Below are 23,140 nucleotides of genomic sequence, written 5' to 3'. Positions count from 1 at the left end.
GCTAAGCTCCAGCAGCAGGCACGCCATCGGTGTGCTTGTCATGTGTAGCATTGTTCAGAAACATGGCTCTACAGTAAATACTGGTGTCATTGTTACCCATAAGATGATTAGGTTGCTGGAATGGGACTGCAGTGGGATAGCGTGACTGTTTGAGCGTTGTTAGGAACGACCAAGAAATGCACAGCGGAGAGGAGCGAGGTGGTGAAGTATAGTGTACGGGGCTGATGATTGTTGGGTGGCTGGGTTAATGTGGGTTCCAGATGAGGCCCGGCAGCAGAGGGACCCAGCTCGTTCAGGACGTGTAGGTGGGTCTGGGGTTGGGGTGTATAATATACGTGTATATACGAGTCTTTTCTGGTGTTACTGATGAGGATCTGTAGGTTGAACCTGTCAAGAACTGGAGACGTGAGAGTTAAATGGTTACTTAAACAGACAAACACTGTATTTTGTGAATTGTTACACTTGAAACTGTGGCTACAGACACTAGTACTCTAATAAACTGACAAATATCTACTCTTAAGGAAGACGAATATATAAAAAGAAAGAAGATTTTAAAGCTTCTAGTTAAAGTTTGAGCATTTGTCAATTAAATATGTAAAATCAGTACACTTACCAAAATGCAAACAATCTCTGCTCTCATATAAGTCCTTTATCATCCAACAAAATAAGTCAAACTTAACTTAACTTAGCAGTTGTGTTTTTTGGTCATCTTAACTCAAGAACATTTCCTTATAAAATAACAATAAATGACCTATATATTATAAGTTATCAAAACTAATCCACAGCTATTTTGATCGTAGATTAACCAGTGAAGTAATTTTCCAAGTAAAACTAACACACATTACCTTGTTCCAGCTTCTCTGCTGTGAGGATTTTTGAAAGTTGGTCAGAAAAAACAAGACATTTGAAGGCATTTATTTCTATTAAAAATTACAATAACTTAAGTTTAGTTTGTTTGTTTAAACTAAAACTGGGGGAGACTCGTGATAAGCCCTTTAGGCTTCTGGCCTCCCTTGCATATTCAATTATTATTTATAGATTTTTGTTAAATGATCTGTTTTATGCGCCATTAAATATAAAGAAAAAAGAAAGAAAGCAGACGCCATAATCATGTTGTTTCATTTGGATATCTCTCCAGGCCTCTTCCCAGTATCCCGCTGCTGCATCTGCACACCAACTATGACTATTGCCTATTTTAGGACTTATGAGTAATCCATTGCATGCTACTTGTACATTAATATCTCTAATTAAGCCTATACCTATATGTCATATTAGTATAACCAAAAATACCGTAAATTAAGATTATTGAGCCTTTTAACCTGGCAAACCTGAAAAGCTATATTAATTAAGGCGATATTCATCCACACCTCACACTAATATTTGTTAAATAATGTCCTACTGACATAATTTTTTTAGTTTGGCCAATAGCACAAAAAATAGTAAGACAATATCCTGTCAGTAAAGCCGAACCCAGCCTTAAGCCCGAAGCCTGGAGCGTATTGGTGTACAGGTTTGTGAGTCGAGGCTCGTCGCTGCGGCCGTTTGCTGTGTGATGCAGCGAGGCAGCCGCTCGTTCATTTAGCAACCAGGGTGTTGTTTTCACTGGCATTCCTCAATCCTGTATTAGGGATTACATCAAGCCCCGAGCAGGAAGGAATTCCTGTCATCATGTGTTCAGTGAGGGCAGCTTCTGGCTCGCCACAAAGAGACAAACCTGGCAAACTGAAAGCCAGTGTTGGTCAGTGGACATCACTTGTGTCCCTGTGTGTAAGACGGGGACAGACAAATTAATCCTTAGTGTTAGCATCAGCCTCAGGGCATCCCAAATCATGTATTTTACAAGTATCTAAATTATTTTTTGACATCAAATAGGGTCAAGATGTTCTAACCATCCATAAAGCGAGGAATTTACAGTTATACAACCATAAATGCGTCATAAAATGCACCCAAAGCAGACACGGAGAGCTACAAATAGCATTGCTGGATTCCAACAGTAAAGATACTTCAGATAGAGGACGTTCATCCACCTGTACGTATTCCAAACATCCCTCCCGACACCTCTCGATCCTTCATAGCTCCCTCTGCTCCTTCATTTGCTCATGACCGCAGATTGTTCATAGTATCCATGTTGTCCTGTCAGCAAAGCAGAGTCCACAGGGAGAGGACAGTATGGAGCGGTCAGCTGGCCCGAAATAGCGCGGCAGTAAGCAAACACAACTGATTGCAAGGGGATCAGAGTCCCTGAGGTACATCAACACACAGGTACTTGCATTATATGGTACTCGTGTGAACAGATAGACGAATATACGAGGGCTGAATCAAACAGAGCTTTTTGTTGCAAAGTCATGAGTCATGGCAAGTCTATTCTTAGTTGGGGGGGGGGGGGGGGTGTTTGTGTTTGTGTTTGTCCAAGTTGTTGTGCACTTAAAGTGATGCTGTGTAAAAGCCTAGAAGAGCATCAAGAATCTGTTTTGGAACTGGCTTTGGGTCCCTTTGGGCAGCGGCGTTATATAAAACGGAGTTAGGCCGGGGAGTGCCTCTTTAAATCTCAACGCATGATTCCCAAAAATAAACTGATATTCATTTTACTTTAAAATGTATTAGGTCAAATTAGGTTTATTCCATGGACCAATTGCTACTCAATTATTTTTTTCCTACTTCTCTTCTAGAAGTTGCCTTCCAACAACCAACACCACCAGGAAGCCGGGCAGGAAAAGTGTGAGAGCGCCGGTAGTGCCAGACTCACGGGTGGAGGTGTACGGCAAACACCAGTCAGGGTCCCGCTGGGGAGGGACAGACGGTTGGATGCGGCTGCTGTGGGTGTTTCTCTGGCAGTGTCTTAGCTGGTTGTTGTGAGGAGTGAGAACGAAGCAATCAGCAAGTATACTGCCGCAGAAATTCTTCGCACTAAGAGGCCCTGGGATCAGAGCCATCGCGAGAGGGAGGACAAGAACCTGAATCAGCATTGTAGCCGACACGGGGGCCTTACATGTGTGATGACACTGCGGGATTTAACAAGAGCTGAGGACCTGATACAGAATTAACTTTTTTTGTTAACACTCTATAATATTTACAATTGGATCAAAGAGTCAAACTTCTACTTGTTGTACGTTCGCAGTCCTCTGCTGCCACCTTGTGACAGAAATCAACATCTCAACGTGCTTTTTGTTCATTTAACACTGCAGCAATCTGTAAAACCTGCGTTTTTATTTTTTATTGAGACAATCTAAAATCTCTTTCAATCAGAAAACATGGCTCGGCTTACCATGATTTCAGATTCATACTTTTCAGTTGCAAATGCATGTTGTTTTTGTCACCAAATATAATTCTGCTTCATGAATTGTAAGTGCTTTTTGTGGTTTTTGTGGTTGATTCCAAATGTATTCGTTACAGCCTTATAATTTCAAAACAAAGTAGTAAATAAAAGTGACATAACTTAAAGAATTAGTAATTGGTGTGGTTTTGTTTTCACAGTACACATGCACTTTGTAACCATGTAGAAATATTGTTGTGTAAGCACTTTGCGCTGTGTGAAAGCAGCACTTTGAGACCCTTGAAACATAATGTTGCCATGCGAACAGAGGAGACCTAATGAGGCAGAAGGGCCTGTAAGCCAGGTGCACACTAATTTAGGTTTTCAGACACACACACAGTAAACGCAGACGCAGCTGAATGTACAGCGTGCTCCTGATTTTAGCTCTGAAATAGAGTTTTCTCGACAGAATCACAGAATCTTTCGTTGATGAATTGTTCAAACTTGATGGAAAGTATTGTGCATCGTAAAACTGTTTGTTGGTCATGTGTAATTCTCATGATAATGCAGATGTGCTTGCTGCAGACTGCAGGAAAAAGACACCACTGCATTGCTGCAAACCCCAAAAGAGCTTGCAGGTTGTTTTTTTTGGGGTGGGGGGGCTGCCGCAATTCAGAAGCAATACAATCCTGCTCTCACACAAGGTCGTTGCTTTATGGCTTTAAGTCGGTCTGCACTTCAACTCTTTGGTACCACAATTACAAGTCCGACAAAGATTTAACAGCTGACATTACTCGCTAATCAAAAATGTCTCAAATGTGTATTTCATTATGGGGGGGGGGCGGTCCCAAAGAACTGCTTGATAATGAGGACATTTACTTTGAGGTGAACGGTGACCACCAGCAGCACATTGTAATTAAATTTGTATAATAACTTAATTCCAAAAGTCTTTTACTGCCCAGAGAGCTGAGACGGTCTCTGTCCTCTGAGGGGGACGGTCTCAGTAAAGCAGTGCGTTACTGTGGACGTTTCCTTAAATGTCAGTTAGGATTCAGTCAGTTCAGTGAGCAATAGAGCACAGGGCTGAGAAATATTGAGACTTCATATGTTCTGAGGAGCACCTTAATATTAACATACGGTAATTAGTGCTGAAACGATCAGTCAATTCATTGATTTTTCAATCAACAAACTGGAGGATTTGTCGTTTTAGTTTCGTGTCACTACATTAAACACTTTGAGATGTTGCGGTATTGGTCAGACAAAGCAAGTTATTTTAAGAATTTATTTTCAGAAATTGTGACGGGCCTTTTTCCGTATTACCAAGATGTTTTTTTGGGACATACAATAATCCAGTTAACCCAAAAATGAATTTGAAAGATTAATTGAAAAGGAAAATGATCGTTAGTTGCAGTCCAAATGATATGTTTTGGGATATTGATGCTTTTATACATTTACACACAAGAACAGACATGACAATTAAAAAACAATATCTCTTTCCAGCCTTCAAGTCTGCAGCTGGATTTGACCAAAAAAAATAATATCATTAATAATATCTTTAAATGTATTGTATTAGTTTTTTTTTTATGTCCTCTTTTCTGTTTTTACAAGTTATTTCTTTTATACGGTTGTTTTATGACCTTACGCTTTGTAAAGCACTTTTACTGGAATACCAAGCTTTAATGCGGAGTGTGATATCTGTCATAAATAAAGCTTAATGAGCTCTCGTTCATTTTCAATGTAAAAAATAAATAAAATCTTGAGCAGTATTCTATACTCGACTACTAAATGACCTGATATGTGTTTAGCAAGCTTGGATTGAATTATGAATGCCTGGAATGGGAAAAAATTACAAATTGTCATCTGTTTTCATGAGACAATATTTGAGTCATAGCTTTAGGGATACGCGAGTAAAGAGCATCTGAGCCATAAATAGACCGACGTGAGCCCATTACCAGCTGACCGACTTCTGCTTCGGAGTTCCGGTTGTTGCAGCGAGGAGTGAGACTCGAGCAGGCGGGGAAGGAGGGGTTAAACACGGGAGGAAAAGTTTGTTCGGCGGCCTCAAAAGCAATGGACGAAGTTTATTAAGTCTTTCAGCTCGATTCGCCCGGCTTTTAAATGCGGAGACTACGGTAATTAACGACACGCACAACGCGATAGGCTAGTGAGTGTTTGCAAACATTACTGCACGTTTGACATCGATCTGATCTGAACGATGGCAGAGGGAAACCACACGGTTGTGTACTTGTCTGAGCAGGTGGTCGTGTTGTGTTCATGCGCGCTGTCCTTCGTGGGCTCCTCGCTGATCATCCTCACCCACATTATGTGGGCAGACCTGAGGACGACTCCGAGGAGACTGCTGGTCTACCTCTCGGTGTCTGACTGGCTGTCCGCCGTCTCCTACGCCTTCGGGGTCTGGAGGGTCTTCCACACCGACTCGGTGGACTGCGTCGCCCAAGGAGCCATATCCACTTTCGCCAACACCAGCTCTTTTTTCTGGACGGTGGCCATCGCTGTTTACCTGTACGTTGTCATCGTGAGAGCCAGCCAGAGGGTCGCTGACAGCTTGGTGTGGTTCTTCCACATTGTCAGGTAAGTGAGTCACGTTGAATTTGTGTGTGTAGCTCAAGTTGGAACCTGTACCGTGAAGCATCATGGGATAGGAAATCGGAGACCACTGCACACGGCGCAGGCTCGCTTAATTAAAACAGAAGTAGCATCGCGTTATTCTATTACGTTTGGAGCGCAAAACAAAAGCAAGTTTGGTATTTGTCAGTTTAACTTGATCTTAACCGTCTCTCAGATGCTTTTACCACAACAATCATCTCCAAAGCTCCCCACCTTGTTTATCTGCTGTGACAATAAGTCAGAAAACCAACGTGAAGGATATTTAAATTGTATTTCCACTCTGGTTCATAATGATTCATTTACCTAATTAGCTTGAACTTGGATTGAATAAGCATGTTGGCTCTGACTTGTCTTTGTAAAATGGCCGTAACCAGTTTTTTTTCACAACACAAGGCAAGTGCGTTTGTACAACAAAGCAATTCAAAGAGCTTTATACGAGACATAAAAGGCACGGTGACAATATCTAAAACACCACAGCGCAATGTAAAAAGCGATATAATGGTATTTAAAAAGAGTTGAATGAAATGGAAGTGGAAACAATAAGATAAATTGAGTAAAACAGAATACACATTTCAGTGCAATCGCATTGAGAGACATGGATGGATCCCAAATTTAATTTAATATAAGGCGATTTAAAAGATAAGCTAGTGCTTATCTAGCAGATATAAGATGCATAGAAACAATGCTTCCCCATGATTATTCTAGTTTCTCAAGAATACCAACCCTGCCTTTCAGCATTTTAGATAACAAATTGGGGAAATCCACTCCCGGAAATAATCACTAAGATTTTTTTAATAGGCACCGAAATGTAGACCGTAACAACATATTTAGTTCATTTCTGTTACATTTAAACAGACTAGATTGCCAAAATGAGGCCTAGTTTAGCAAACCACTTGCTTTATTATCAGCTAGACTCTACTTTGAATGCTTCGCTGTGGTGTAGCGCTGTACAATTGATCTATTTTTGGACACAAGAACATTTTCACCCCTGAGTACGCCTCAACACGGTGTTTGTGGTTGTCGTCCTAATTCTGCTTCTGTGAAGTTTCTATTGAATTGAAGATCACACCACAAAGCCATTCATCTCGTATACATAAAACACACACATCGTATCCTTTTAAACTGGTGTTTTAAGATGAGAAGTAGTGCTTTGTGGGGGGAAACATTGCTTGTTAAAGTGAGTTTTTATGATGCACAAAGCTCAAGCAACACAACTGGTACGACTCTGCAGAGTGCACCATGCAACACACACCAGCCTTAAGCAAAAGATAATCTATCACATGGTGTCACATGTCTTTGCAACATTTGTGGATGTTTAACCCTCCAAACATCTATGTACAAATGTTGTGTAGATGTTTAAAGATAGGAAGTTGACCTTTTTGAAGAAGTTGTTTAATCTCCTAAACCCTCTGTGTTTTGTGGTCTAGCTGGGGTGTCCCTCTGGCCATCACTGTTGCAGCCGTGTGCCTGAACAAGATTGGCTACGATGCGTCAGAGGTGTCGGTGGGCTGGTGCTGGGTCAGCATCCACGCTCCTGACCGGGTCCTGTGGATGCTGCTGACTGGAAAGATCTGGGAGTTCTTGGCTTACCTCACCCTGCCGGTCCTCTACATCCTGATCAAGAGGCACATCCACATAGCGGTGAGGATACCCGCCAGATACATAGTTTCTTTGTAGCTGCAGATTACATTCACTGCTCTTATGACACCTAATTTATATATATTTAAATATATATATATATATATATATATATATATATATATATATATATTTATTTATTTATTTTTTTTTTTTTTGCTATTCTGAAATCTGGTCTCACTCTGTGTGTCTGGCGCAGCATGCTGCCCTGTCCGAGTACCGTCCCATCTTGGCCAACAGGCCTCCGTCCCACTCCTTCTCCTCCATGGCTGATATCAAGCTCACACTCATTCCCATCATCTTCATCGTCCTGCGCATTTGGAGCACCGTGCGCTTCGTACTGCTGCTAGCCGGCTCTCCAGCCAGACTGAACGCAGTGCTGGTCACACTACATGTGAGTTTAAAGTTTCTTTTAAACCAATGATGTTCAATTGAGACAATGTCTGCTAATTCTCTTTAATCTCACTTTCTAACCTACAATGTATCTTTTCTGTTAATACTGATCACCCTTTAGTTGTTTTGTGTGTATGACAGCACATGTGTGTGGGTTGTTCATGTGCTGTTAAACTCGTGATGTGTGTGATATTAAATTTCATATAATAATGGTTCATAATAAATTGTGTTGTTGTATTAGTCAATTAAAACAGTAAAATAAAACTCCCTCATGACAGTCATTAGCCAAACTCATAATATGACGTTATCTCTTTGTCCGATAATAAAATGAAACGGTTTTGTCACATTTTCAACCCATTACAGTAATAATCTATAACTGCTACACTCCCCTTAACGACTTCTGTTTGGGCCCAACAGGGAATTGGCAACACCTCGCAGGGAGCAGCCAACTGCATCATGTTTGTGTTACTTACTCGGCCAATCCGCACGCGCCTCTGCGCCGCGCTCTGCTGCTGCTGCTCCTCCAAGTGTCGAGCAGGCGAGGAGCCCTCGCATGGCGCCCCCTACGGGCTGCTGCCCGGACAGGACACCTCCACACAGAGGGAAGAGGACGGCGCCAGTCGAGTCGGGACCGATCGATGATATTCTGTGGATGAGAAGACAAACGAAGGCGGAGGGCGCGGTGGAGGTCTCTGCTTCACATTGAACCTCATTACAGCAAAGTGGCTGCAAAGCAGGTTGGAGATTCTGCAGGTGCATGCACATCTGTGTCACAAGAAAAGTCACATGTCTGCACTTTTGGTAATGAGAGTGATACTGCCTGGCTGTGCACCAGCATTTGGTGAAGGAATTTGTTGCATATACTGAATATGTTGCACATGAATACCGCGGTGTCATAGACATGCTGTACATTGCACATGTTTTCTGATTGCATTTTAAACAGCTGTACACTCCGTGAAAGACAGGTTAGCAGCTGTATTCATCATGTACTGTGCCGATTCACTTACATTCTGGTGTTATCACTGTGAAATGAATATTCAGTTTTTATCTTGTTCCACTGAGTATTGAAGTATTGTATTTATGGCGGGGGGGGGGGGGGGGATACCCACATTTTGGTGTCCGTACAGCATTCTCACTTTAAGTGATGAACACAATTGTCCCTGACACTGAACTTTTGCAGAAAGCTTTAAGTGAGAACCCATAATCTTATCTTTCAACTATCAAAGTCTGTTAGCTTGAAAGATGAAAAGTTTGTGTTCAGCTCTTGTTAATGATGCTGCAAGTGTGTTTTGAGAAGGTTTCATGAATGTTTATTAAGTGAAAACCTGTCACCATGAACTCAAGCTGTTAGAGACAAAACTGCAAGCTTTTTTACAGCTCCACCTTTGTTTGAGTTTGTTTACATTTTTAGTAGATTCTCCCTTTTAATGTGTTCTGCAAGGTAACTTCAATTCCCAAAATAAAAATCGAATTCCTACTTATGTCCAATATAACTTTGGGTATGTTTAACAGATTTGTGATCGTCTCTTAAAAGAAAAGTAAATGACATGATACAAGCACAGTTTTCTGTCTGTGTATAATTCACTTAAAAGTTACATTAAAATCTAAAAACATTCTCCTATGATGCTCCTACTCAGTATTTACTCCCTTGATATCAGATATCAATCCTTGCCTAACTTCATAGTTGCAACATTTTTCAGAAGATTAGTTGCAAAACCCCATCAGTGTTTGACGTGTGGCCAAAATGAACTCGTCATTGTGGTCAGGGTGTGTGATCTATCATCACATACCAGCCTTCCTCCTTGAAACCTAAGCCTTCCTTGTGAGCCTCACTTCTCCTTTCACCCCTGCTGTTGTTTGCTCCCGTTTCCCCAACTGAGCAACAGGCCGAACGCATACCAACCAGGGTGGGAACCCACTGAACCCCACGGGGCTCATGGGACCGACTTGGCTCTCAACCACAGTGCCACTTCCCATGGTTCCTTCAGCCCTTTGAAATATTGTTTAAAATCCATTGAGTTTTAATGAGCCAGTCTCAGAGATGATGAGCTACATTGAAATTAGATTCATACTCTGGGGATTGGAGGGAGAAATTCCATCTTGTTGACAGCCAATTTTCTTTTATCCTCAAGGGATTATTGTTTGTTTTGACTCTCGCAGAGGGCGAGCCCTTGTTCGGTTAGTGAAGGTGGCATCACAGAAACTGGATTAATATATCTTGCATGGTCTCTGTTGGCCTGTTTGATGGATTAGGCAATGCAGAAGTGGGTGATTTTGTTATAGTAAGCCTTTACATCAGGTCAGGCAGACGTTTCATGACACTAAAACAACACTGTGCTCGTCTGAGGGCAGTTAGTTCTCACACATTGTTTCCAGAACATGGAGATCTAATTCTATGGGTGGTCTAAAGTTATGTGAAACAGTGCAGAGGTCGTCCTCTCAGGACCATCAGTAACACTGACAGCGCACTGGATACCAGGTCTGGGAAAATGGGAGGAAGTGAATGCTGTTTATGCTGATGACATCTAAAACTGCCGGTGAAATGTTTTTTCGTCCTTGAGGACCGCAGACGATCGACACTTACTGTATTTCCTGCAGGAATTAATCCATTGTGTCGGTTGTGAGATTTGGCTGACATTGAAGTAACTGGAGCTGGTGTAAACACTTAAGGAAAGGGGTTTATGCTCTCTCCCCCGCTGGCTCTCTGCCCACTTAATTCATTAAGTTAAAGAGTACCAGAGGGCCGTCCTACACTGCATGGGGTGACCATTCACCAGTCAACATAATGGCAGTCATTTTTTTTCACATCCCAGGCTGTTCATTTGGCTGCGTTAGTGGTTCGTAGAGCCAATTCTCAAACACACTGTCCACCAAAGGTAATGGGCAATAATTCAGAGCTGCAACAGTGTATTTAGATTAGAAATGACAGAACAATGTTCACACATGTCATAGAAAACCTCAGAAACTCTACATACACAAAGCCAGAGGTTACCGGTTGGTGTCAGTGGGTGAATAATTAGGCTGTAAGATATTAAAGTGACACAGTGGAAGTAAACTTTGCACCTTACATATGACATGTCTTTCTTCTTCTTCTGCAACCAATCATTAGCGCCCCCAACCGTTAACTGCTAAAATTGCAACCACTTCACATAATCAACTTGGCCCAATACTGTGGTATAAAAGAACAGGATATGATAACTATTCTTTACCATGTTGCTGGTAGACCTCTCTGTTAACGAGCTGTTATAAGCACAATTTACATGCAGAAAAGTCGGTTGGGTCTTCTAAGTATTATATATATTATATGTAAAAATAAATTAAACCACTCTGTTGTTTAATTTAAAGTCTCACAGCTCATCCTGCTTCACTTAACACTTCATCCTCGTCAGATTTTGCTCTCTGCATACGTAGTTCTAACCTCTAATTATTCCTGTTTCCCACCAGCATTATTTACTCACAGACATTCAGACATTTTATTAGCCTTGTTTTTGCAATGAGGCTTCCCTGAAGCAAAGAACATCCAGCTTTAGGAGCAAACAGCCTCAGGGCCGTCGTAATGACAAACACACTCAGCTTCAGAGATAAGAGGCATTGCAGCACACGATGAGTTGAAGACAAAGTAAACATAGAAAGAGATTTGTCAGGTGTGGTGTTTCTATTCAGTAATCAGTGTTAGATGAGCTGTCTTCAGCGCGAGAAAGGATAAATCCCTCAAATTGTACAAGGATCAAGTCCATCTGTTTGTGATTTCAGCATTGTGTCGTCATTCTGTAGTAACATCTTTCCTGTAATCCAGCCTGCAGGTCGGCATGTCTTTATCATTTTGATGAAAACATAACTCCATAACGACAGCTGGATGTCATCGATTGAACCAATTTAGTTGAGGGTGCAGTGCAATAAAAGCATCAGATACTAGCATTCAGCCCAGGGCAGGATTAAATACCTTGAATGTATTGAATACAAAACCTCCTGAACCCGAGGGCACAGTCTGCAACGTGAAAACGATAACTGTAGCCAAGCCGTAAACAGCTGCTACGCTGTCTGATCTGGTGTCCAAAGGGCAGACGGCATGCAGTGGTGCCGTAATAACAAAGTGTGCTCTTATTATTGAGTCCAAACACAACCATGGCGGAGAATGAGGAGTCGGGAAAGCCTGTGGAGAGGAAAGGGGTGAGTGACACACACAGGTGTGATTACCACTACCTTCACATCGCCGTTTGTTTTGTCTGAAAATGTGGCGCGATCGTGATGGATGATGTTTGTGTTGTAAAAAGAGGCTTCACATAGTGCGCTGATGTCCCCCCCAACAGAGATTAACTGTGGTGCTGGTGTTGGCAACGCTCATATCTGCATTTGGTTCATCGTTCCAGTATGGTTATAATGTGGCCGTCATCAACTCTCCGTCACCGGTAACCCAAGCAAAGACACACAAGCTTTACATGCTATAGAGGCCAGTGTCACTCACATGTTGATGTGCTTCTATCAGTATTGTCCTGCTCTCTTCAGTTCATGCAGCAGTTCTATAACGCCACCTACCTGGAGCGTTACGGCAGGCCGATGGAGGAGAACCTCCTAACTCTGCTGTGGTCTCTCTCTGTGTCCATGTACCCGCTCGGAGGCTTCTTTGGCTCCCTGATGGTGGCCCCTCTGGTCAACAAACTAGGGAGGTAACATGTCACGTGTATCATGCACTATAAGAGGTGTATACTTGGTTGGTCTGACATGACTTTAACTGCATCAACCCTATGACAGGAAGGGCACCCTCCTCTTCAACAACATCTTCTCCATCGCCCCTGCTGTGATGATGGGAGTCAGTGAGATTGCCAAGTCCTATGAGATCATCATCGTGGCTAGGTTTATAGTGGGCATCTGTGCAGGTCAGATATGATGTACTGTTCAAGCCATCAGGATTCATATGTACCACAAGTCATTCTCATGTATCTTAAGTTCCCTGTCTGCAGGTCTCTCATCAAACGTGGTTCCAATGTATCTGGGAGAACTCGCTCCCAAAAACCTGAGGGGAGCCCTTGGCATCATCCCACAGCTCTTCATCACCATTGGCATCCTCAGTGCACAAGTGCTGGGCATCAGAAACATATTGGGCAACAGCACAGGTACATGATTGGCCTTCATTCATCACAATCCTTGACAGCTGATTTGGGGGGACTCAGGACTGTGCCTTCTGTCTCCAGGTTGGACCCTCATGCTGGGTATAACCGGCATCCCTGCCCTGATAGAGCTCCTGCTGCTGCCCTTCTTCCCAGAGAGCCCCAGGTACATGCTCATCCAGAGAGGAGACGAGAAGACGGCAAAGAAGGCGCTACAGCGTCTGCGTGGCAGCGAAGACGTGGATGCAGAGCTTTCCGAGATGCGTCTGGAGGACCAGTCGGAGAGGGCCGAGGGACACCTGTCGGTGCTCAGCCTGCTGTCCCAGCGCTCCCTCCGCTGGCAGCTGGTCTCCATCATCGTCATGAACATGGGCCAGCAGCTGTCGGGGGTCAACGCGGTGAGCCTGGCCTCCTTCTTGTGTTTTAACTCTGTTCTCCAACTCTTGGCTATATATTTAGTCATGACGCGTCTCTCTCCCTCGTCAGATCTACTACTATGCAGATAGCATATATGCCACTGCAGGAGTCAAGCAGAATGATATCCAGTACGTCACGGTGGGAACGGGTGCAGTGAATGTCTTCATGACCATAGCTGCTGTAGGTACCCTGTCGATATCAACAGTCTGTTGTTTGATCATGTCAGTTGGAGACGATAGCTCTGAACAGGGAGTTTGTTTCACCAGGTCTTCATTGTGGAGGCCTCGGGACGACGGCTGCTGCTCCTCTGTGGGTTTGGGATCTGCTGTGTAGCCTGTGTGCTGCTCACTGTCGCACTCACCTTCCAGGTACCATGTGAAAGCTTTAGTGTGTCTCAAACATGTTACTCTGCTGTCCTCTAGTGGTTCAGCATATTAAAGAAATCTGCTGTTTTATGTCAAGAGTGTCTCAACCTGAAGGTCAGGAGATTTGTTATGGAGACGGATTCATGGAAGATGTTTGAGACAGCTGACACATTCTTTGTTGCTGTGGCTCACATTGTATTTGAAACAACGACAATGAGATGAAAGTGCAGACATCTAACTACAAAGCAAGAAATCTCTGTCTGTCTGTCTGTCTGTGTGTGTGTGTGCGTATCCTTTGCATATCTCAAGAAGAACCATTTATCCAATCTATTTCACTTTTGGCGTTTGTATTGTTGTGGACCCAAAGGAGTGCCGTGTTGAATTAGGTGCAATTTGGACACGTTATACGTTGAATATTAATAAATGTTGAATTAAAAAACGGGGGCGGGGCTTCAGGGCTCAGCCAAAGTCAAGCATGTCATTTGCAGCAGACATTTCACTTTTGCTGCTGGATGAACTAATGTTACAACCGAAATCTTCTTCAATTCCCTGGAGAAAACGACTGCAAGCAGCACTCCCGGGGGCGTGGCAATCGGCCCGCTTAGAACGGGCACTGCACTAGTTTACCCTTAATTCAAGTAGGAATTAGAAGTAGAAAAATCGAAATAAATTGAAGTTAGCTTAGGTTAGAATAAAGGACAAACAGCTGGCCTAGTGCTGTACAAAGGTAATAAAATTGGCTCAGCAATTAACGTAATGTCTCTTTTGTTTAATACGTACTACAAATAGAATAGAAAAATGACAACTTGTGTTTATGAGTTAGACTATTTTGTGGCCAACAGCAGTGTGCCCAGTGGCGTACGGTAGTCATGACAGGCCCCAATTCCTTACTGTCTCTTTAACCTTATAACATCATATCCATTTAATTTGGGTTTAAGTAACGTTTATTGCTGGACTTTAGCTGATGTGAGGCGTCAATATTTTTTTGGTTAATTTTGTGCCAAACTGTGTATAGTTTCTAAGTTTCCTAGCCGTAACTTACAACTTGGATGTTGACATCAACATTATTTACAAGTTGGAAACCTATAACTATGACAGCTTCGATACAGCATGAACGTGGCATAGGAGGACGGTGTGTATACTGGGGAGCTGATGGAGAAATTGGGAGCAGATGTGCATGTGTGTGTGGAGATCTGGTGATGGTGACAGAAAACCTGGGAGGTACACAAAACAGTAGTGGTTGATAGAATGGCATTGGAAGTGACAAAAAAAAAAAAAAAAGCTGTCGTGATGAACCAGCGCAGCTGAAAGTAAGCACTTTAACCTTGTGGTCCGGTGTGCTGGTTTACGAAACCAAAACAACCGGAAATGCGTCACTGTACTACAATTTTCATTGGACGGTAATTTTAATATTATACATTTAGTGCTTGGTCTGAAAAATAAATGTGATGACTTGACATCTGTATTTGCTGGGGTCATGAGAACTTTGAGACTTAAAAACAGAGTCGCCGACCACTAAAGTATGAGAAAACACTGGCCATTAGACAACCACAATATCAGGGCTGCCCCCCTGTAACCCTGTAATCTCACCTGGATCCAACATCTTCAGACAGACAGCACTTTCAACAGCACAGGGAGTTTCAATCTTCCCACACAGTGCAGCCATTACGGAGATTTTGTTACGTGTTTGTTACCGTTTGAAAGCATCAGCATGTCAGGTTAATGATAACAGCAGCTGTTGTTTTATGTTGACAGGAGAGCGTGACGTGGATGCCCTACATCAGCATCACCTGTGTCATCATCTACGTCATAGGACACGCCATAGGACCCAGTGAGTCTGACCCCGCCAGTGGTTATTTACACCCACACTGAACAGGGTGCTCCATTAGCTGAAGTGTTGTTTGGATGTGCCCAGACATGTAATGATGTATGTTGTAAACCTGCACTCGGGTGTCTGAGACATGAGCATCCTCACTGTGACCCTGAAGAGTAATGCTGTGTCTCGAGTGTTTTGGTTGTGGTTAACCACATCTGTGCTCCACAGGTCCCATTCCTTATGTGGTGACCACTGAGATGTTCAGGCAGTCGGCCAGGCCCGCTGCCTTCATGGTCGCAGGCTCCGTCCACTGGCTCTCCAACTTCACTGTTGGCCTCGTCTTCCCCTTCCTAGAGGTCAGTTACACAATTTCTAAGATCTCTTACATTGGGGGAATGAAAGATTATTATTTTGAAATGTAATTAGCTACAGATGTTTTTTAAGTGTAAACAGCGAGGCAATTCAAGTCGCATCCTGACATGATCATTTCTACTTTATTTTGAGTTACTTCTGCATGTACTGTATGTCTGTCTTACGATTTGCAGACTTTTAATTTAACCCAATAAAAGAGAAAACAAGACCTCCAGTGTTGTAATGGGCAGAGAATAGGACCTAGAGAGAAGTATAGTTTAGGATTACACCTCTTTTCAAAGAAGCACTTATGCCATTTACCATATTTGCCCTCGAAAAGGCTACATCACGGTTTTCTTTTCTTTTTTGTAAAATTGTCAGTAGTAATCTTTAACAAAACAATACGCTTATTCTACCGTAACTTTAAAAAAAAACCTATTAATAAACTATTAAAAACGAATGCATTACATGAATATTTTTATAAATTCCTTTAAGTATTTTTGTCATACACATATATCCATTGATATGCGTTGGGTAATTTGTACGTTGTCTTCAGTCAAGTTTCTATTTGATTATGTGACAAAACGATACCATATATGGTAGCTAGTCCAGGTACAAAATATGTCAAGCCTAACAAGCTGAGCTCATCTGCAAGCCGAGCGATCAGTCATGCCTTTCAAACAGTAGAAGAGGCAGTAAGTTACTAGGGCCTGCCTAATAGTGTGAGCTTGGGCCCGTCGTAACTACCTTACACCGCTGGGCACACTGCTCTCGGCCACAAAATAGCCTAACTAATAACCATGAATTGTAATATTTACATTTAAGTATTAAGCAAAAGAGATATTGCATGTTTATTGCTGAGTTTTATTGTGCAAATTGGCCAATTTTGTTCCCTTTGTACAAGGCCAGGCTAGCTGTATCCTCTGTGTCTATGCTAAGCTAAGCTAATTGTGTGCTGGCTGTTCCCTATATTTAATGGACATTGTCATATTGTCGAACCATTCCTTGAAAATGGTAATAGAAATTACTGAATAGGCAATGCAATAGAAGTCATTTTATCAACAAAAGCAGTTTAAGTGGGAGGGAGAGGAGCCGACAACCAATCCAAGTCTCATATCCAAACAAATGCTTTTCATAACGAAAACCTAATCATACTTCATTCAAAATGCATCTCAACAAACAATAGGATTTTTACAATCCGTATTTGGATGTATGATTTTGTGACTTCACAGCTTTGGTCCAATACTCATGTGTGATGTTCTTTTAGCAGAAGTAGCATTCATCCCTGTTCATTAGGAGCACTCTCGTCAGCTTGTCTTCGGGATAAACAACCATTTTTGCGGCATGTTTACTTCATATCAAGACTTCATCTTCAAACCATAACACAAACAAGGAAGGAATTTGTTTAAGTAACAGAAACCAAAAAAACAGCATTCCAACAAAAGTAGCGTGCAAATCATACTTCCCCTCACCTGTTTATGTCCAACCAACTGTTTCTGGCAAACAATATTTACACCATTTCATCTTGAGGACAAACTGATCACATTTCCTCTCCCTCCTTCTCCCCCCAGAGAGGTCTGGGCTCCTACAGCTTTATCATTTTTTCTTTCATCTGTCTGGTCACGCTGATCTACATCTGGCTGGTGGTCCCTGAGACCAAGAACAAAACCTTCCTGGAGATATGCCAGATGTTCGCCAAGAGAAACAAAGTAGAGATCAAACTGGGTGATGTGGATCTGCCACTAAAAGAGAGCAAAGAAAGCCTGGAGGATGCAGTGAGGGTCACGGCCTTCTGAAGAATAATGAGAGCATTCAGAGGAGAGGAAGTCTTCACTCTGGGGAGGATTGTAATGGACTGGAAATGTCTAAATTTAGCCTCTATTTTCTATTTCACAAGGAACCTTTACATAATCGCTTTGTGTATTGTTCGTCTGTGTGGCTATAAGATCTTAAATATTGTGAAACTTGATGTGTGTACTGGCTGAATGGATCCTTGCGTCATTAAACAAACCAACAAGTCACTTGTAAGTCTTTATTGATGCTGCAAAAATATGAATACAATACATGGCTGAAGCTATAAGATACAGTTTGCATTCAATATTTTGCAGGTGCATGAAAGACATTTTGTATCCTTCATCAAACGCATTTTAAATCCCCCACCATCAGCAGTGATATGCTGGTTTATTACAGCATTTTAAAGCTCATGCGAACAGAAGCAGTCTATTCAGGAGCATCTGTACTCGCTGTCCAGCTGCACCCCACCGAACAGACTGAGTTTGGTTGTTCCCCAGCTAAACACATTTCCCACCACGGTCTTGTTTCTCTCGCATGACATCTGGTCGCGGATATCTGCTGTGGACAGCACGTAGTCCCACACGTTGACATCAGTCATCTTACCCACAAAGGCGTCTGCGTTGGAGATGCCCAGTAATCCATCCTGATCTTTGCCCACGATGAACACACCGCCAGGGCTGATTGTGTAACTGCTTTTCAGATACCGCTGCTCCCCCACCATGCCATTGATCCACAGCTCCGCGCCGCCGGTGTGGGACGTCCAGGTGATGCAGTAGTTGGCCCAGTCGTGGGACTTGACGTTGTGCGGCAGGTTGACGAACTCGTTGCCAATCCAGAGGCCCACCTCTCTCGAATCGCTGTCCTCACCGATGGAGATCATCAGCTCGTTGTCGTTGCCGTTACTGGCGTAGGAGATGACGGTGTGGATCCCCTCGTGCGGAGGCAGGACATGCATGCAGACAGTGAAGGAGTCCAGCTTCATGGGATGGCTGAGCTGGGCCAGAGCATAACTTCCAGAGTTTTTCTCCTGGAAGTCGAGCACCAGAGGATACAGAGCGCGAGGTTCTGATGAACACAGAAAAAAATAGAATCAGACATCGACCTTTAATCATCCACAGTCACAAATCAGAGTTGGATCTCAAATGAAATTCAAACCGAGGGACTCACCATATTTGGTAGGCCTTGAGTTACGAAGTCCACCTTAAGGACATAAGTAAGAAAGAGAGTAAGTATAGGCACTTTCATTTACATCCAGGCATTTTTATCAGTTTTTACGACTCACCTGAATGTATATGCTTTCCAAGAGACGTTATCAGACCCTCGATCTTAAAGAGCCGGGATTCAATCTCATCTTGCCGACAAAATGCTGAAAAGAAAGAGGTGAATAAAAAATGAGGAGGATCTGACTCAGGGCTTAGTCTTGCCCAAGTCAATTCTGAGGAATACACCCTATTGTGTAATCACACAGCTGCAACAAGCTACATACTTCCTTTCCCGAGTCTAGGAAGGAAAGAAGACTCCACCACACGGCGGTTGAGAGGCTGAGAAATGCGGTAGTCGTTCCACAGGGTCTTGTTGTCCATGTCCATCAGAGTACTCTCCAGTTTCCTGATCTGAACACAACAGAGAAGAAGAGAAAGCTTTCACATTGCACCACATAATGTTCAAAATAAGAAACATTGCCTTCAAATGGCGAAAGTCCAGTTCCATATAAGACAAAATAGTTGAAAGTTTTTATCTTTTTTTTGTCAGCTGTAATAATACAAACAATTTTTTTTCAAAATGTCCTGTGTGCTGTACCTGGTTATGTGAGAGAGTGATGGGAGTATCAAACACAGTCCAGAGGATGCTCTCAAAGCAGGGCGGCGTGGTGAGGGAGCCCTGGTATCTGAAGAAATGGTTGAGGTTCTCGGGGAGCATGGAGCGCACGTTAATGCTCGATATGTTCATGGACTGACCTGACAGGATCACATTAAAATCACATTAGACCTCAAGCACTAAGGTCGGTGAATTCATGTGTGCAGTAACTCACCTGCATATTTTATTTTGGCCAGATTGGAGATGAAATCACTGTAGTAGGTGTTCTCAAAATGCCCGTCCTGAAAGTAAACCAAAGCTGAAGCTTAAATGTTCAGTTAAAACAGAAAACACAGATATGTGTGTGTGTGTGTAAGCATGAGGAATGATTGTCCTGGTTTATCATAACTTGAGCCTTGTTCTTTCCGTTGGTTTGGCCATTGTATCTATCTACTGTATGTAGCTTGATGATGTTGTATTCACAAAAGTAATTTGTAAGATCTGGGAAAGCAGCAACATCACACAAGTCGGAAAGGGCAAGAAACATCGGACAGGTTGTAAATAAGGCAAAAGGTTTAGTCAAATTAATGAATTAATAAAATACTTACATTTTGCCCATAAAATGTCCATAATAATCCCTCATTGCAGAAAGGTCAAAGTTGAACCAGTATGTCGGTCTGTAAACTGTGGTGGATGTTTATAATGTGCGCCTCGTTAATAATGCATTACATCCCATCTCATCATCTGACCGCTGCTGCTTTGTTGTCCCATTGGACTTCTTTTGAGTCACGTTCTTATTTGTAATTAACTGGAATCCTCCTTCAAACCTCAAACTTCAAATGTCAGTGAATCTGAATCATTTGTTGCCAAATGAGTTTGTCCAAATAGCACTAAGTCTCAGCCACTCTGTGCTGCTATCACGGGGGATGCCAGCGGCGGTGTTGCTGCAGCGACGACCTCTCGCAGCTGAAAGGCCGCCGACTGTCGGAGACCCGGAGCATTCCTCTGGAAACAAGCTCATGCCGACATGTTGAAACTCATTCAACATGTCGGCATGTAAATTAACACTGAATGGAGCCTTTAACCCAGCAGGACGACTGAAGCAACGTGTCATACACTTCAAAGGGCATAATCATTTTTCACTAAAAAATACTTTTTTTTTGTAAGCTTCCGAACTGAAGATCATTTATCAGAAGGGCATACTGTATATATGCTGACAACATTTGTGGTCGGACAAAGCAAATCATAGGGGAAAGGGAACAAAAGTATTTGTGGCTTACGTACATCATAGAAAAAGGCGAGTACTGCCAGCCCGTCTGTCTTATCTTTGGCTTCGGTAATGCTCTTGTACTTGTCAGAATTGTAGTGGACAACATGGAGCTGAAAGACAAGGTGGAAATGGAGAACAGTTTAGGTGCCAAAATATGACCAATGACCTGCTTTGCAAATGGGAAAATCTCTACTCGTGTTATAACTTTAAATTTAAAAAAAACAAGCAAATTAAGGAGGCAGCAAAGAGATTGATTATATACAGAATAATATTAAGAAGGAAACAAAGTTCTCTGTCAATTTAATTAGCTTAGTCAGAGAATTACATACTTAGATGATAATAAATTGTTCTACAGACTGTGGTTAACTGAGGCAGTGTCATTATTTCTGTACAAATTCAGTTTCCATGTTTAGGTCTGTGTATAAACTGAAGATGTTTGTTGATTAAAGGTTTGTCATCGCTGTAGTGGTGCACCAGCGTGTGTAGCATAGTCAGTTTCTGCCCTGTTTTTGTCTATCAAGTCAAACTTTCATTTTTAAACTCTCTTTAAGCCAACCTCTGCCATGTAACGGATGCCGTCAATGGTGTGCTCTGCTCCGCTGGCCTCCAGGTCCCAGCCGCCCCAGTGCAGGTGCATCTGGACAGCTGTGTATTTTCCTGGGAGGCCCTTAGTGATCGCCATAGTGGGAGGCAGGTCAATTTGAACTGATGGAGACATAAAGACATTCAGATTATGTAGGTTCTTTAATCAAAAACAAAAAAAAGAGGCAGCTTACAAATCACGAATACTGTACATAACTGCTATAGTGTTTCACATTTTTAAATGTATTTCCTTCCTTTCAAGCGGTCATTGGTTTGTTTGAGTTCTGTAATGCACCACAGTGAACAGTGAAAAGTCTGCTTCAATTAATAAAAGTTAATTCCGTGAAGACTTTTCAGATCAAATTAACACCATGCAGCAATATTGGTCTGCATGAGGAAAAATGTGCAGACTTTAGGTTCACTGTAATGGATCACACAATTTGAGAAAGATTTGATAATGTGCTAATTCAGTTTTACAAGAAATTAATCAAAATATAATTTCTTGACATTAAGCAGAAACAGTGGTCTGGTCCTCTAACAGTGAAGTAAAGACATATAGAAGTCTCACCAGGGGGCGTCGTATCTTTCTACAATATTTGTCAAAAGGATAAAACACAACAAGGCTCAAGAGCTTATTTCCATTGTGGTCCTTTGGTTAATATAGTTGTAGCTAATATTGAGGTTGGGTCATCTATACATTTTCTCTTACCGGAGTGCCCGTTATTGGACATGAGAAAATTCCCACTCTGAGCATCGTATCCGTTGAGCTCCAGCTGCAGCATGTCTGGGTTGTGTTTCACGCTGCGGCGCTGGATGTCTATTGGGGACTGCTTCTTACCGCCACATGAAGGGTACTTGGTTGGCCAGTGCATCTGGTCCAAGGCTCCCTCTGTGTGAAGAAAACCCATCCCCGAAAAACTATTATCACATCATTCAAATCACCCAGGAGCTGCCAAACTATATTTCCCCTTGTTGGTGAGTGTCAAACCTGTTCCCATGTTGTTGCTTTTATCAGCACGCACAGGACTTGTTCAACTGGATATTTTGTGTAGTTCCCAGTATTCACTCCCCAATTATTTAGTAGCCTAGTGCCACGCTGTATACACCTAATCATTTGCCTTTATGTAACCTGACAGTGGTTAAAAGGTATTTGGCCAATTCAGCACGCGTCACCCAGAAAACATAGTGGCCAAGTTCCTCGAGTGAATGTTGAATAGAAATAACTTGGCAGCCTCTCTTACCAAAATATATACTCACAGGACAGGTCGTCACGCACCTTTTATATGCAGCAAACACCTGTGAATCTAATATAACTCTGTTACTTTTTGTGTTTAGGTGCAACAAATTTAATAAAAAAAAAAAAATGAAATTCCAACATTTTCATATTAAAATAAAGAAAAGCTTACCTGTGTACGTCCAGTGTATTCCGTCATGAGGAATCCCAGCACTGACGGCACAGACCAAAACAGCAGATACAAACACAGAGAAGAACTCCATCGCTGCGCCTCTGATCCTTCACACAGGACTCTGACAGCTCACAGAGGGTTTCTCTCTAGATAAACTGCGGGAGGAGGGAGGTGTTGAAATCTCTGCTGAGAACGCCCAGAGCCCTGCCCAGCAGCCCGAAAGGGAAAGGAAAGGACTGTCTCATCTGTACGTTAATAATAGAGGCCTTAGTTGAAATGTTATCTCTCAGTGTGAAACAACTGTTGATTGTCTGCATGCTTA

The 23,140-nt window shown here is 42.5% G+C and overlaps 3 protein-coding genes across 3 annotated transcripts; 2 read left to right on the top strand and 1 right to left on the bottom strand.

Moving 5' to 3' along the window:
• Window positions 1-5,217: 5,217 nt before the first annotated feature.
• On the top strand, window positions 5,218-9,405 carry gpr157 (G protein-coupled receptor 157). Its single transcript, XM_076095188.1, has 4 exons — window positions 5,218-5,845; window positions 7,309-7,522; window positions 7,719-7,913; window positions 8,330-9,405. The coding sequence occupies exons 1-4, from the start codon at window positions 5,469-5,471 to the stop codon at window positions 8,552-8,554; spliced, it is 1,011 nt and encodes a 336-aa protein (XP_075951303.1). The 5' UTR covers window positions 5,218-5,468; the 3' UTR covers window positions 8,555-9,405.
• Window positions 9,406-9,545: 140 nt separating this feature from the next.
• Window positions 9,546-17,990, top strand: slc2a5 (solute carrier family 2 member 5). The gene is made up of 11 exons (XM_076095187.1): window positions 9,546-12,082; window positions 12,223-12,321; window positions 12,419-12,579; window positions 12,665-12,789; window positions 12,874-13,026; window positions 13,105-13,418; window positions 13,507-13,617; window positions 13,704-13,805; window positions 15,558-15,633; window positions 15,847-15,974; window positions 17,541-17,990. The coding sequence occupies exons 1-11, from the start codon at window positions 12,038-12,040 to the stop codon at window positions 17,763-17,765; spliced, it is 1,539 nt and encodes a 512-aa protein (XP_075951302.1). The 5' UTR covers window positions 9,546-12,037; the 3' UTR covers window positions 17,766-17,990.
• On the bottom strand, window positions 17,988-22,941 carry ca6 (carbonic anhydrase VI). Its single transcript, XM_076095190.1, has 10 exons — window positions 22,819-22,941; window positions 22,122-22,301; window positions 21,387-21,535; window positions 20,845-20,940; window positions 19,796-19,862; window positions 19,564-19,721; window positions 19,250-19,376; window positions 19,046-19,129; window positions 18,931-18,963; window positions 17,988-18,828 (listed from the first exon to the last, which is right to left on the bottom strand). The coding sequence occupies exons 1-10, from the start codon at window positions 22,907-22,909 to the stop codon at window positions 18,194-18,196; spliced, it is 1,620 nt and encodes a 539-aa protein (XP_075951305.1). The 5' UTR covers window positions 22,910-22,941; the 3' UTR covers window positions 17,988-18,193.
• Window positions 22,942-23,140: the final 199 nt, after the last annotated feature.

Source organism: Anarhichas minor, unplaced genomic scaffold (genome assembly GCF_050575085.1).
Source record: "Anarhichas minor isolate MPS153535 unplaced genomic scaffold, ASM5057508v1 ptg000003l, whole genome shotgun sequence".
Taxonomy (NCBI): domain Eukaryota; kingdom Metazoa; phylum Chordata; class Actinopteri; order Perciformes; family Anarhichadidae; genus Anarhichas; species Anarhichas minor.
Note: the sequence above shows the minus strand (reverse complement) of the source record. Positions and strands in the feature narration are given on the sequence as shown.

What these genes read in the sequence shown, in the direction of transcription:
- gpr157 (XM_076095188.1), top strand. Translation starts at nt 5,469, where the DNA reads ATGGCAGAGGGAAACCACACGGTTGTGTACTTGTCTGAGCAGGTGGTC. An exon ending in TGGTTCTTCCACATTGTCAG is followed by an intron (nt 5,846 to 7,308) that starts GTAAGTGAGTCA and finishes TTTGTGGTCTAG; the next exon opens with CTGGGGTGTCCCTCTGGCCA. An exon ending in CAGTGCTGGTCACACTACAT is followed by an intron (nt 7,914 to 8,329) that starts GTGAGTTTAAAG and finishes TGGGCCCAACAG; the next exon opens with GGAATTGGCAACACCTCGCA.
- slc2a5 (XM_076095187.1), top strand. Translation starts at nt 12,038, where the DNA reads ATGGCGGAGAATGAGGAGTCGGGAAAGCCTGTGGAGAGGAAAGGG. An exon ending in TCATCAACTCTCCGTCACCG is followed by an intron (nt 12,322 to 12,418) that starts GTAACCCAAGCA and finishes TGCTCTCTTCAG; the next exon opens with TTCATGCAGCAGTTCTATAA. An exon ending in CATATTGGGCAACAGCACAG is followed by an intron (nt 13,027 to 13,104) that starts GTACATGATTGG and finishes TTCTGTCTCCAG; the next exon opens with GTTGGACCCTCATGCTGGGT.
- ca6 (XM_076095190.1), bottom strand. Translation starts at nt 22,909, where the DNA reads ATGGAGTTCTTCTCTGTGTTTGTATCTGCTGTTTTGGTCTGTGCCGTC. An exon ending in TACTCGCCTTTTTCTATGAT is followed by an intron (nt 19,863 to 20,844) that starts GTACGTAAGCCA and finishes GTTTACTTTCAG; the next exon opens with GACGGGCATTTTGAGAACAC. An exon ending in GGCCAAAATAAAATATGCAG is followed by an intron (nt 19,722 to 19,795) that starts GTGAGTTACTGC and finishes TGATCCTGTCAG; the next exon opens with GTCAGTCCATGAACATATCG.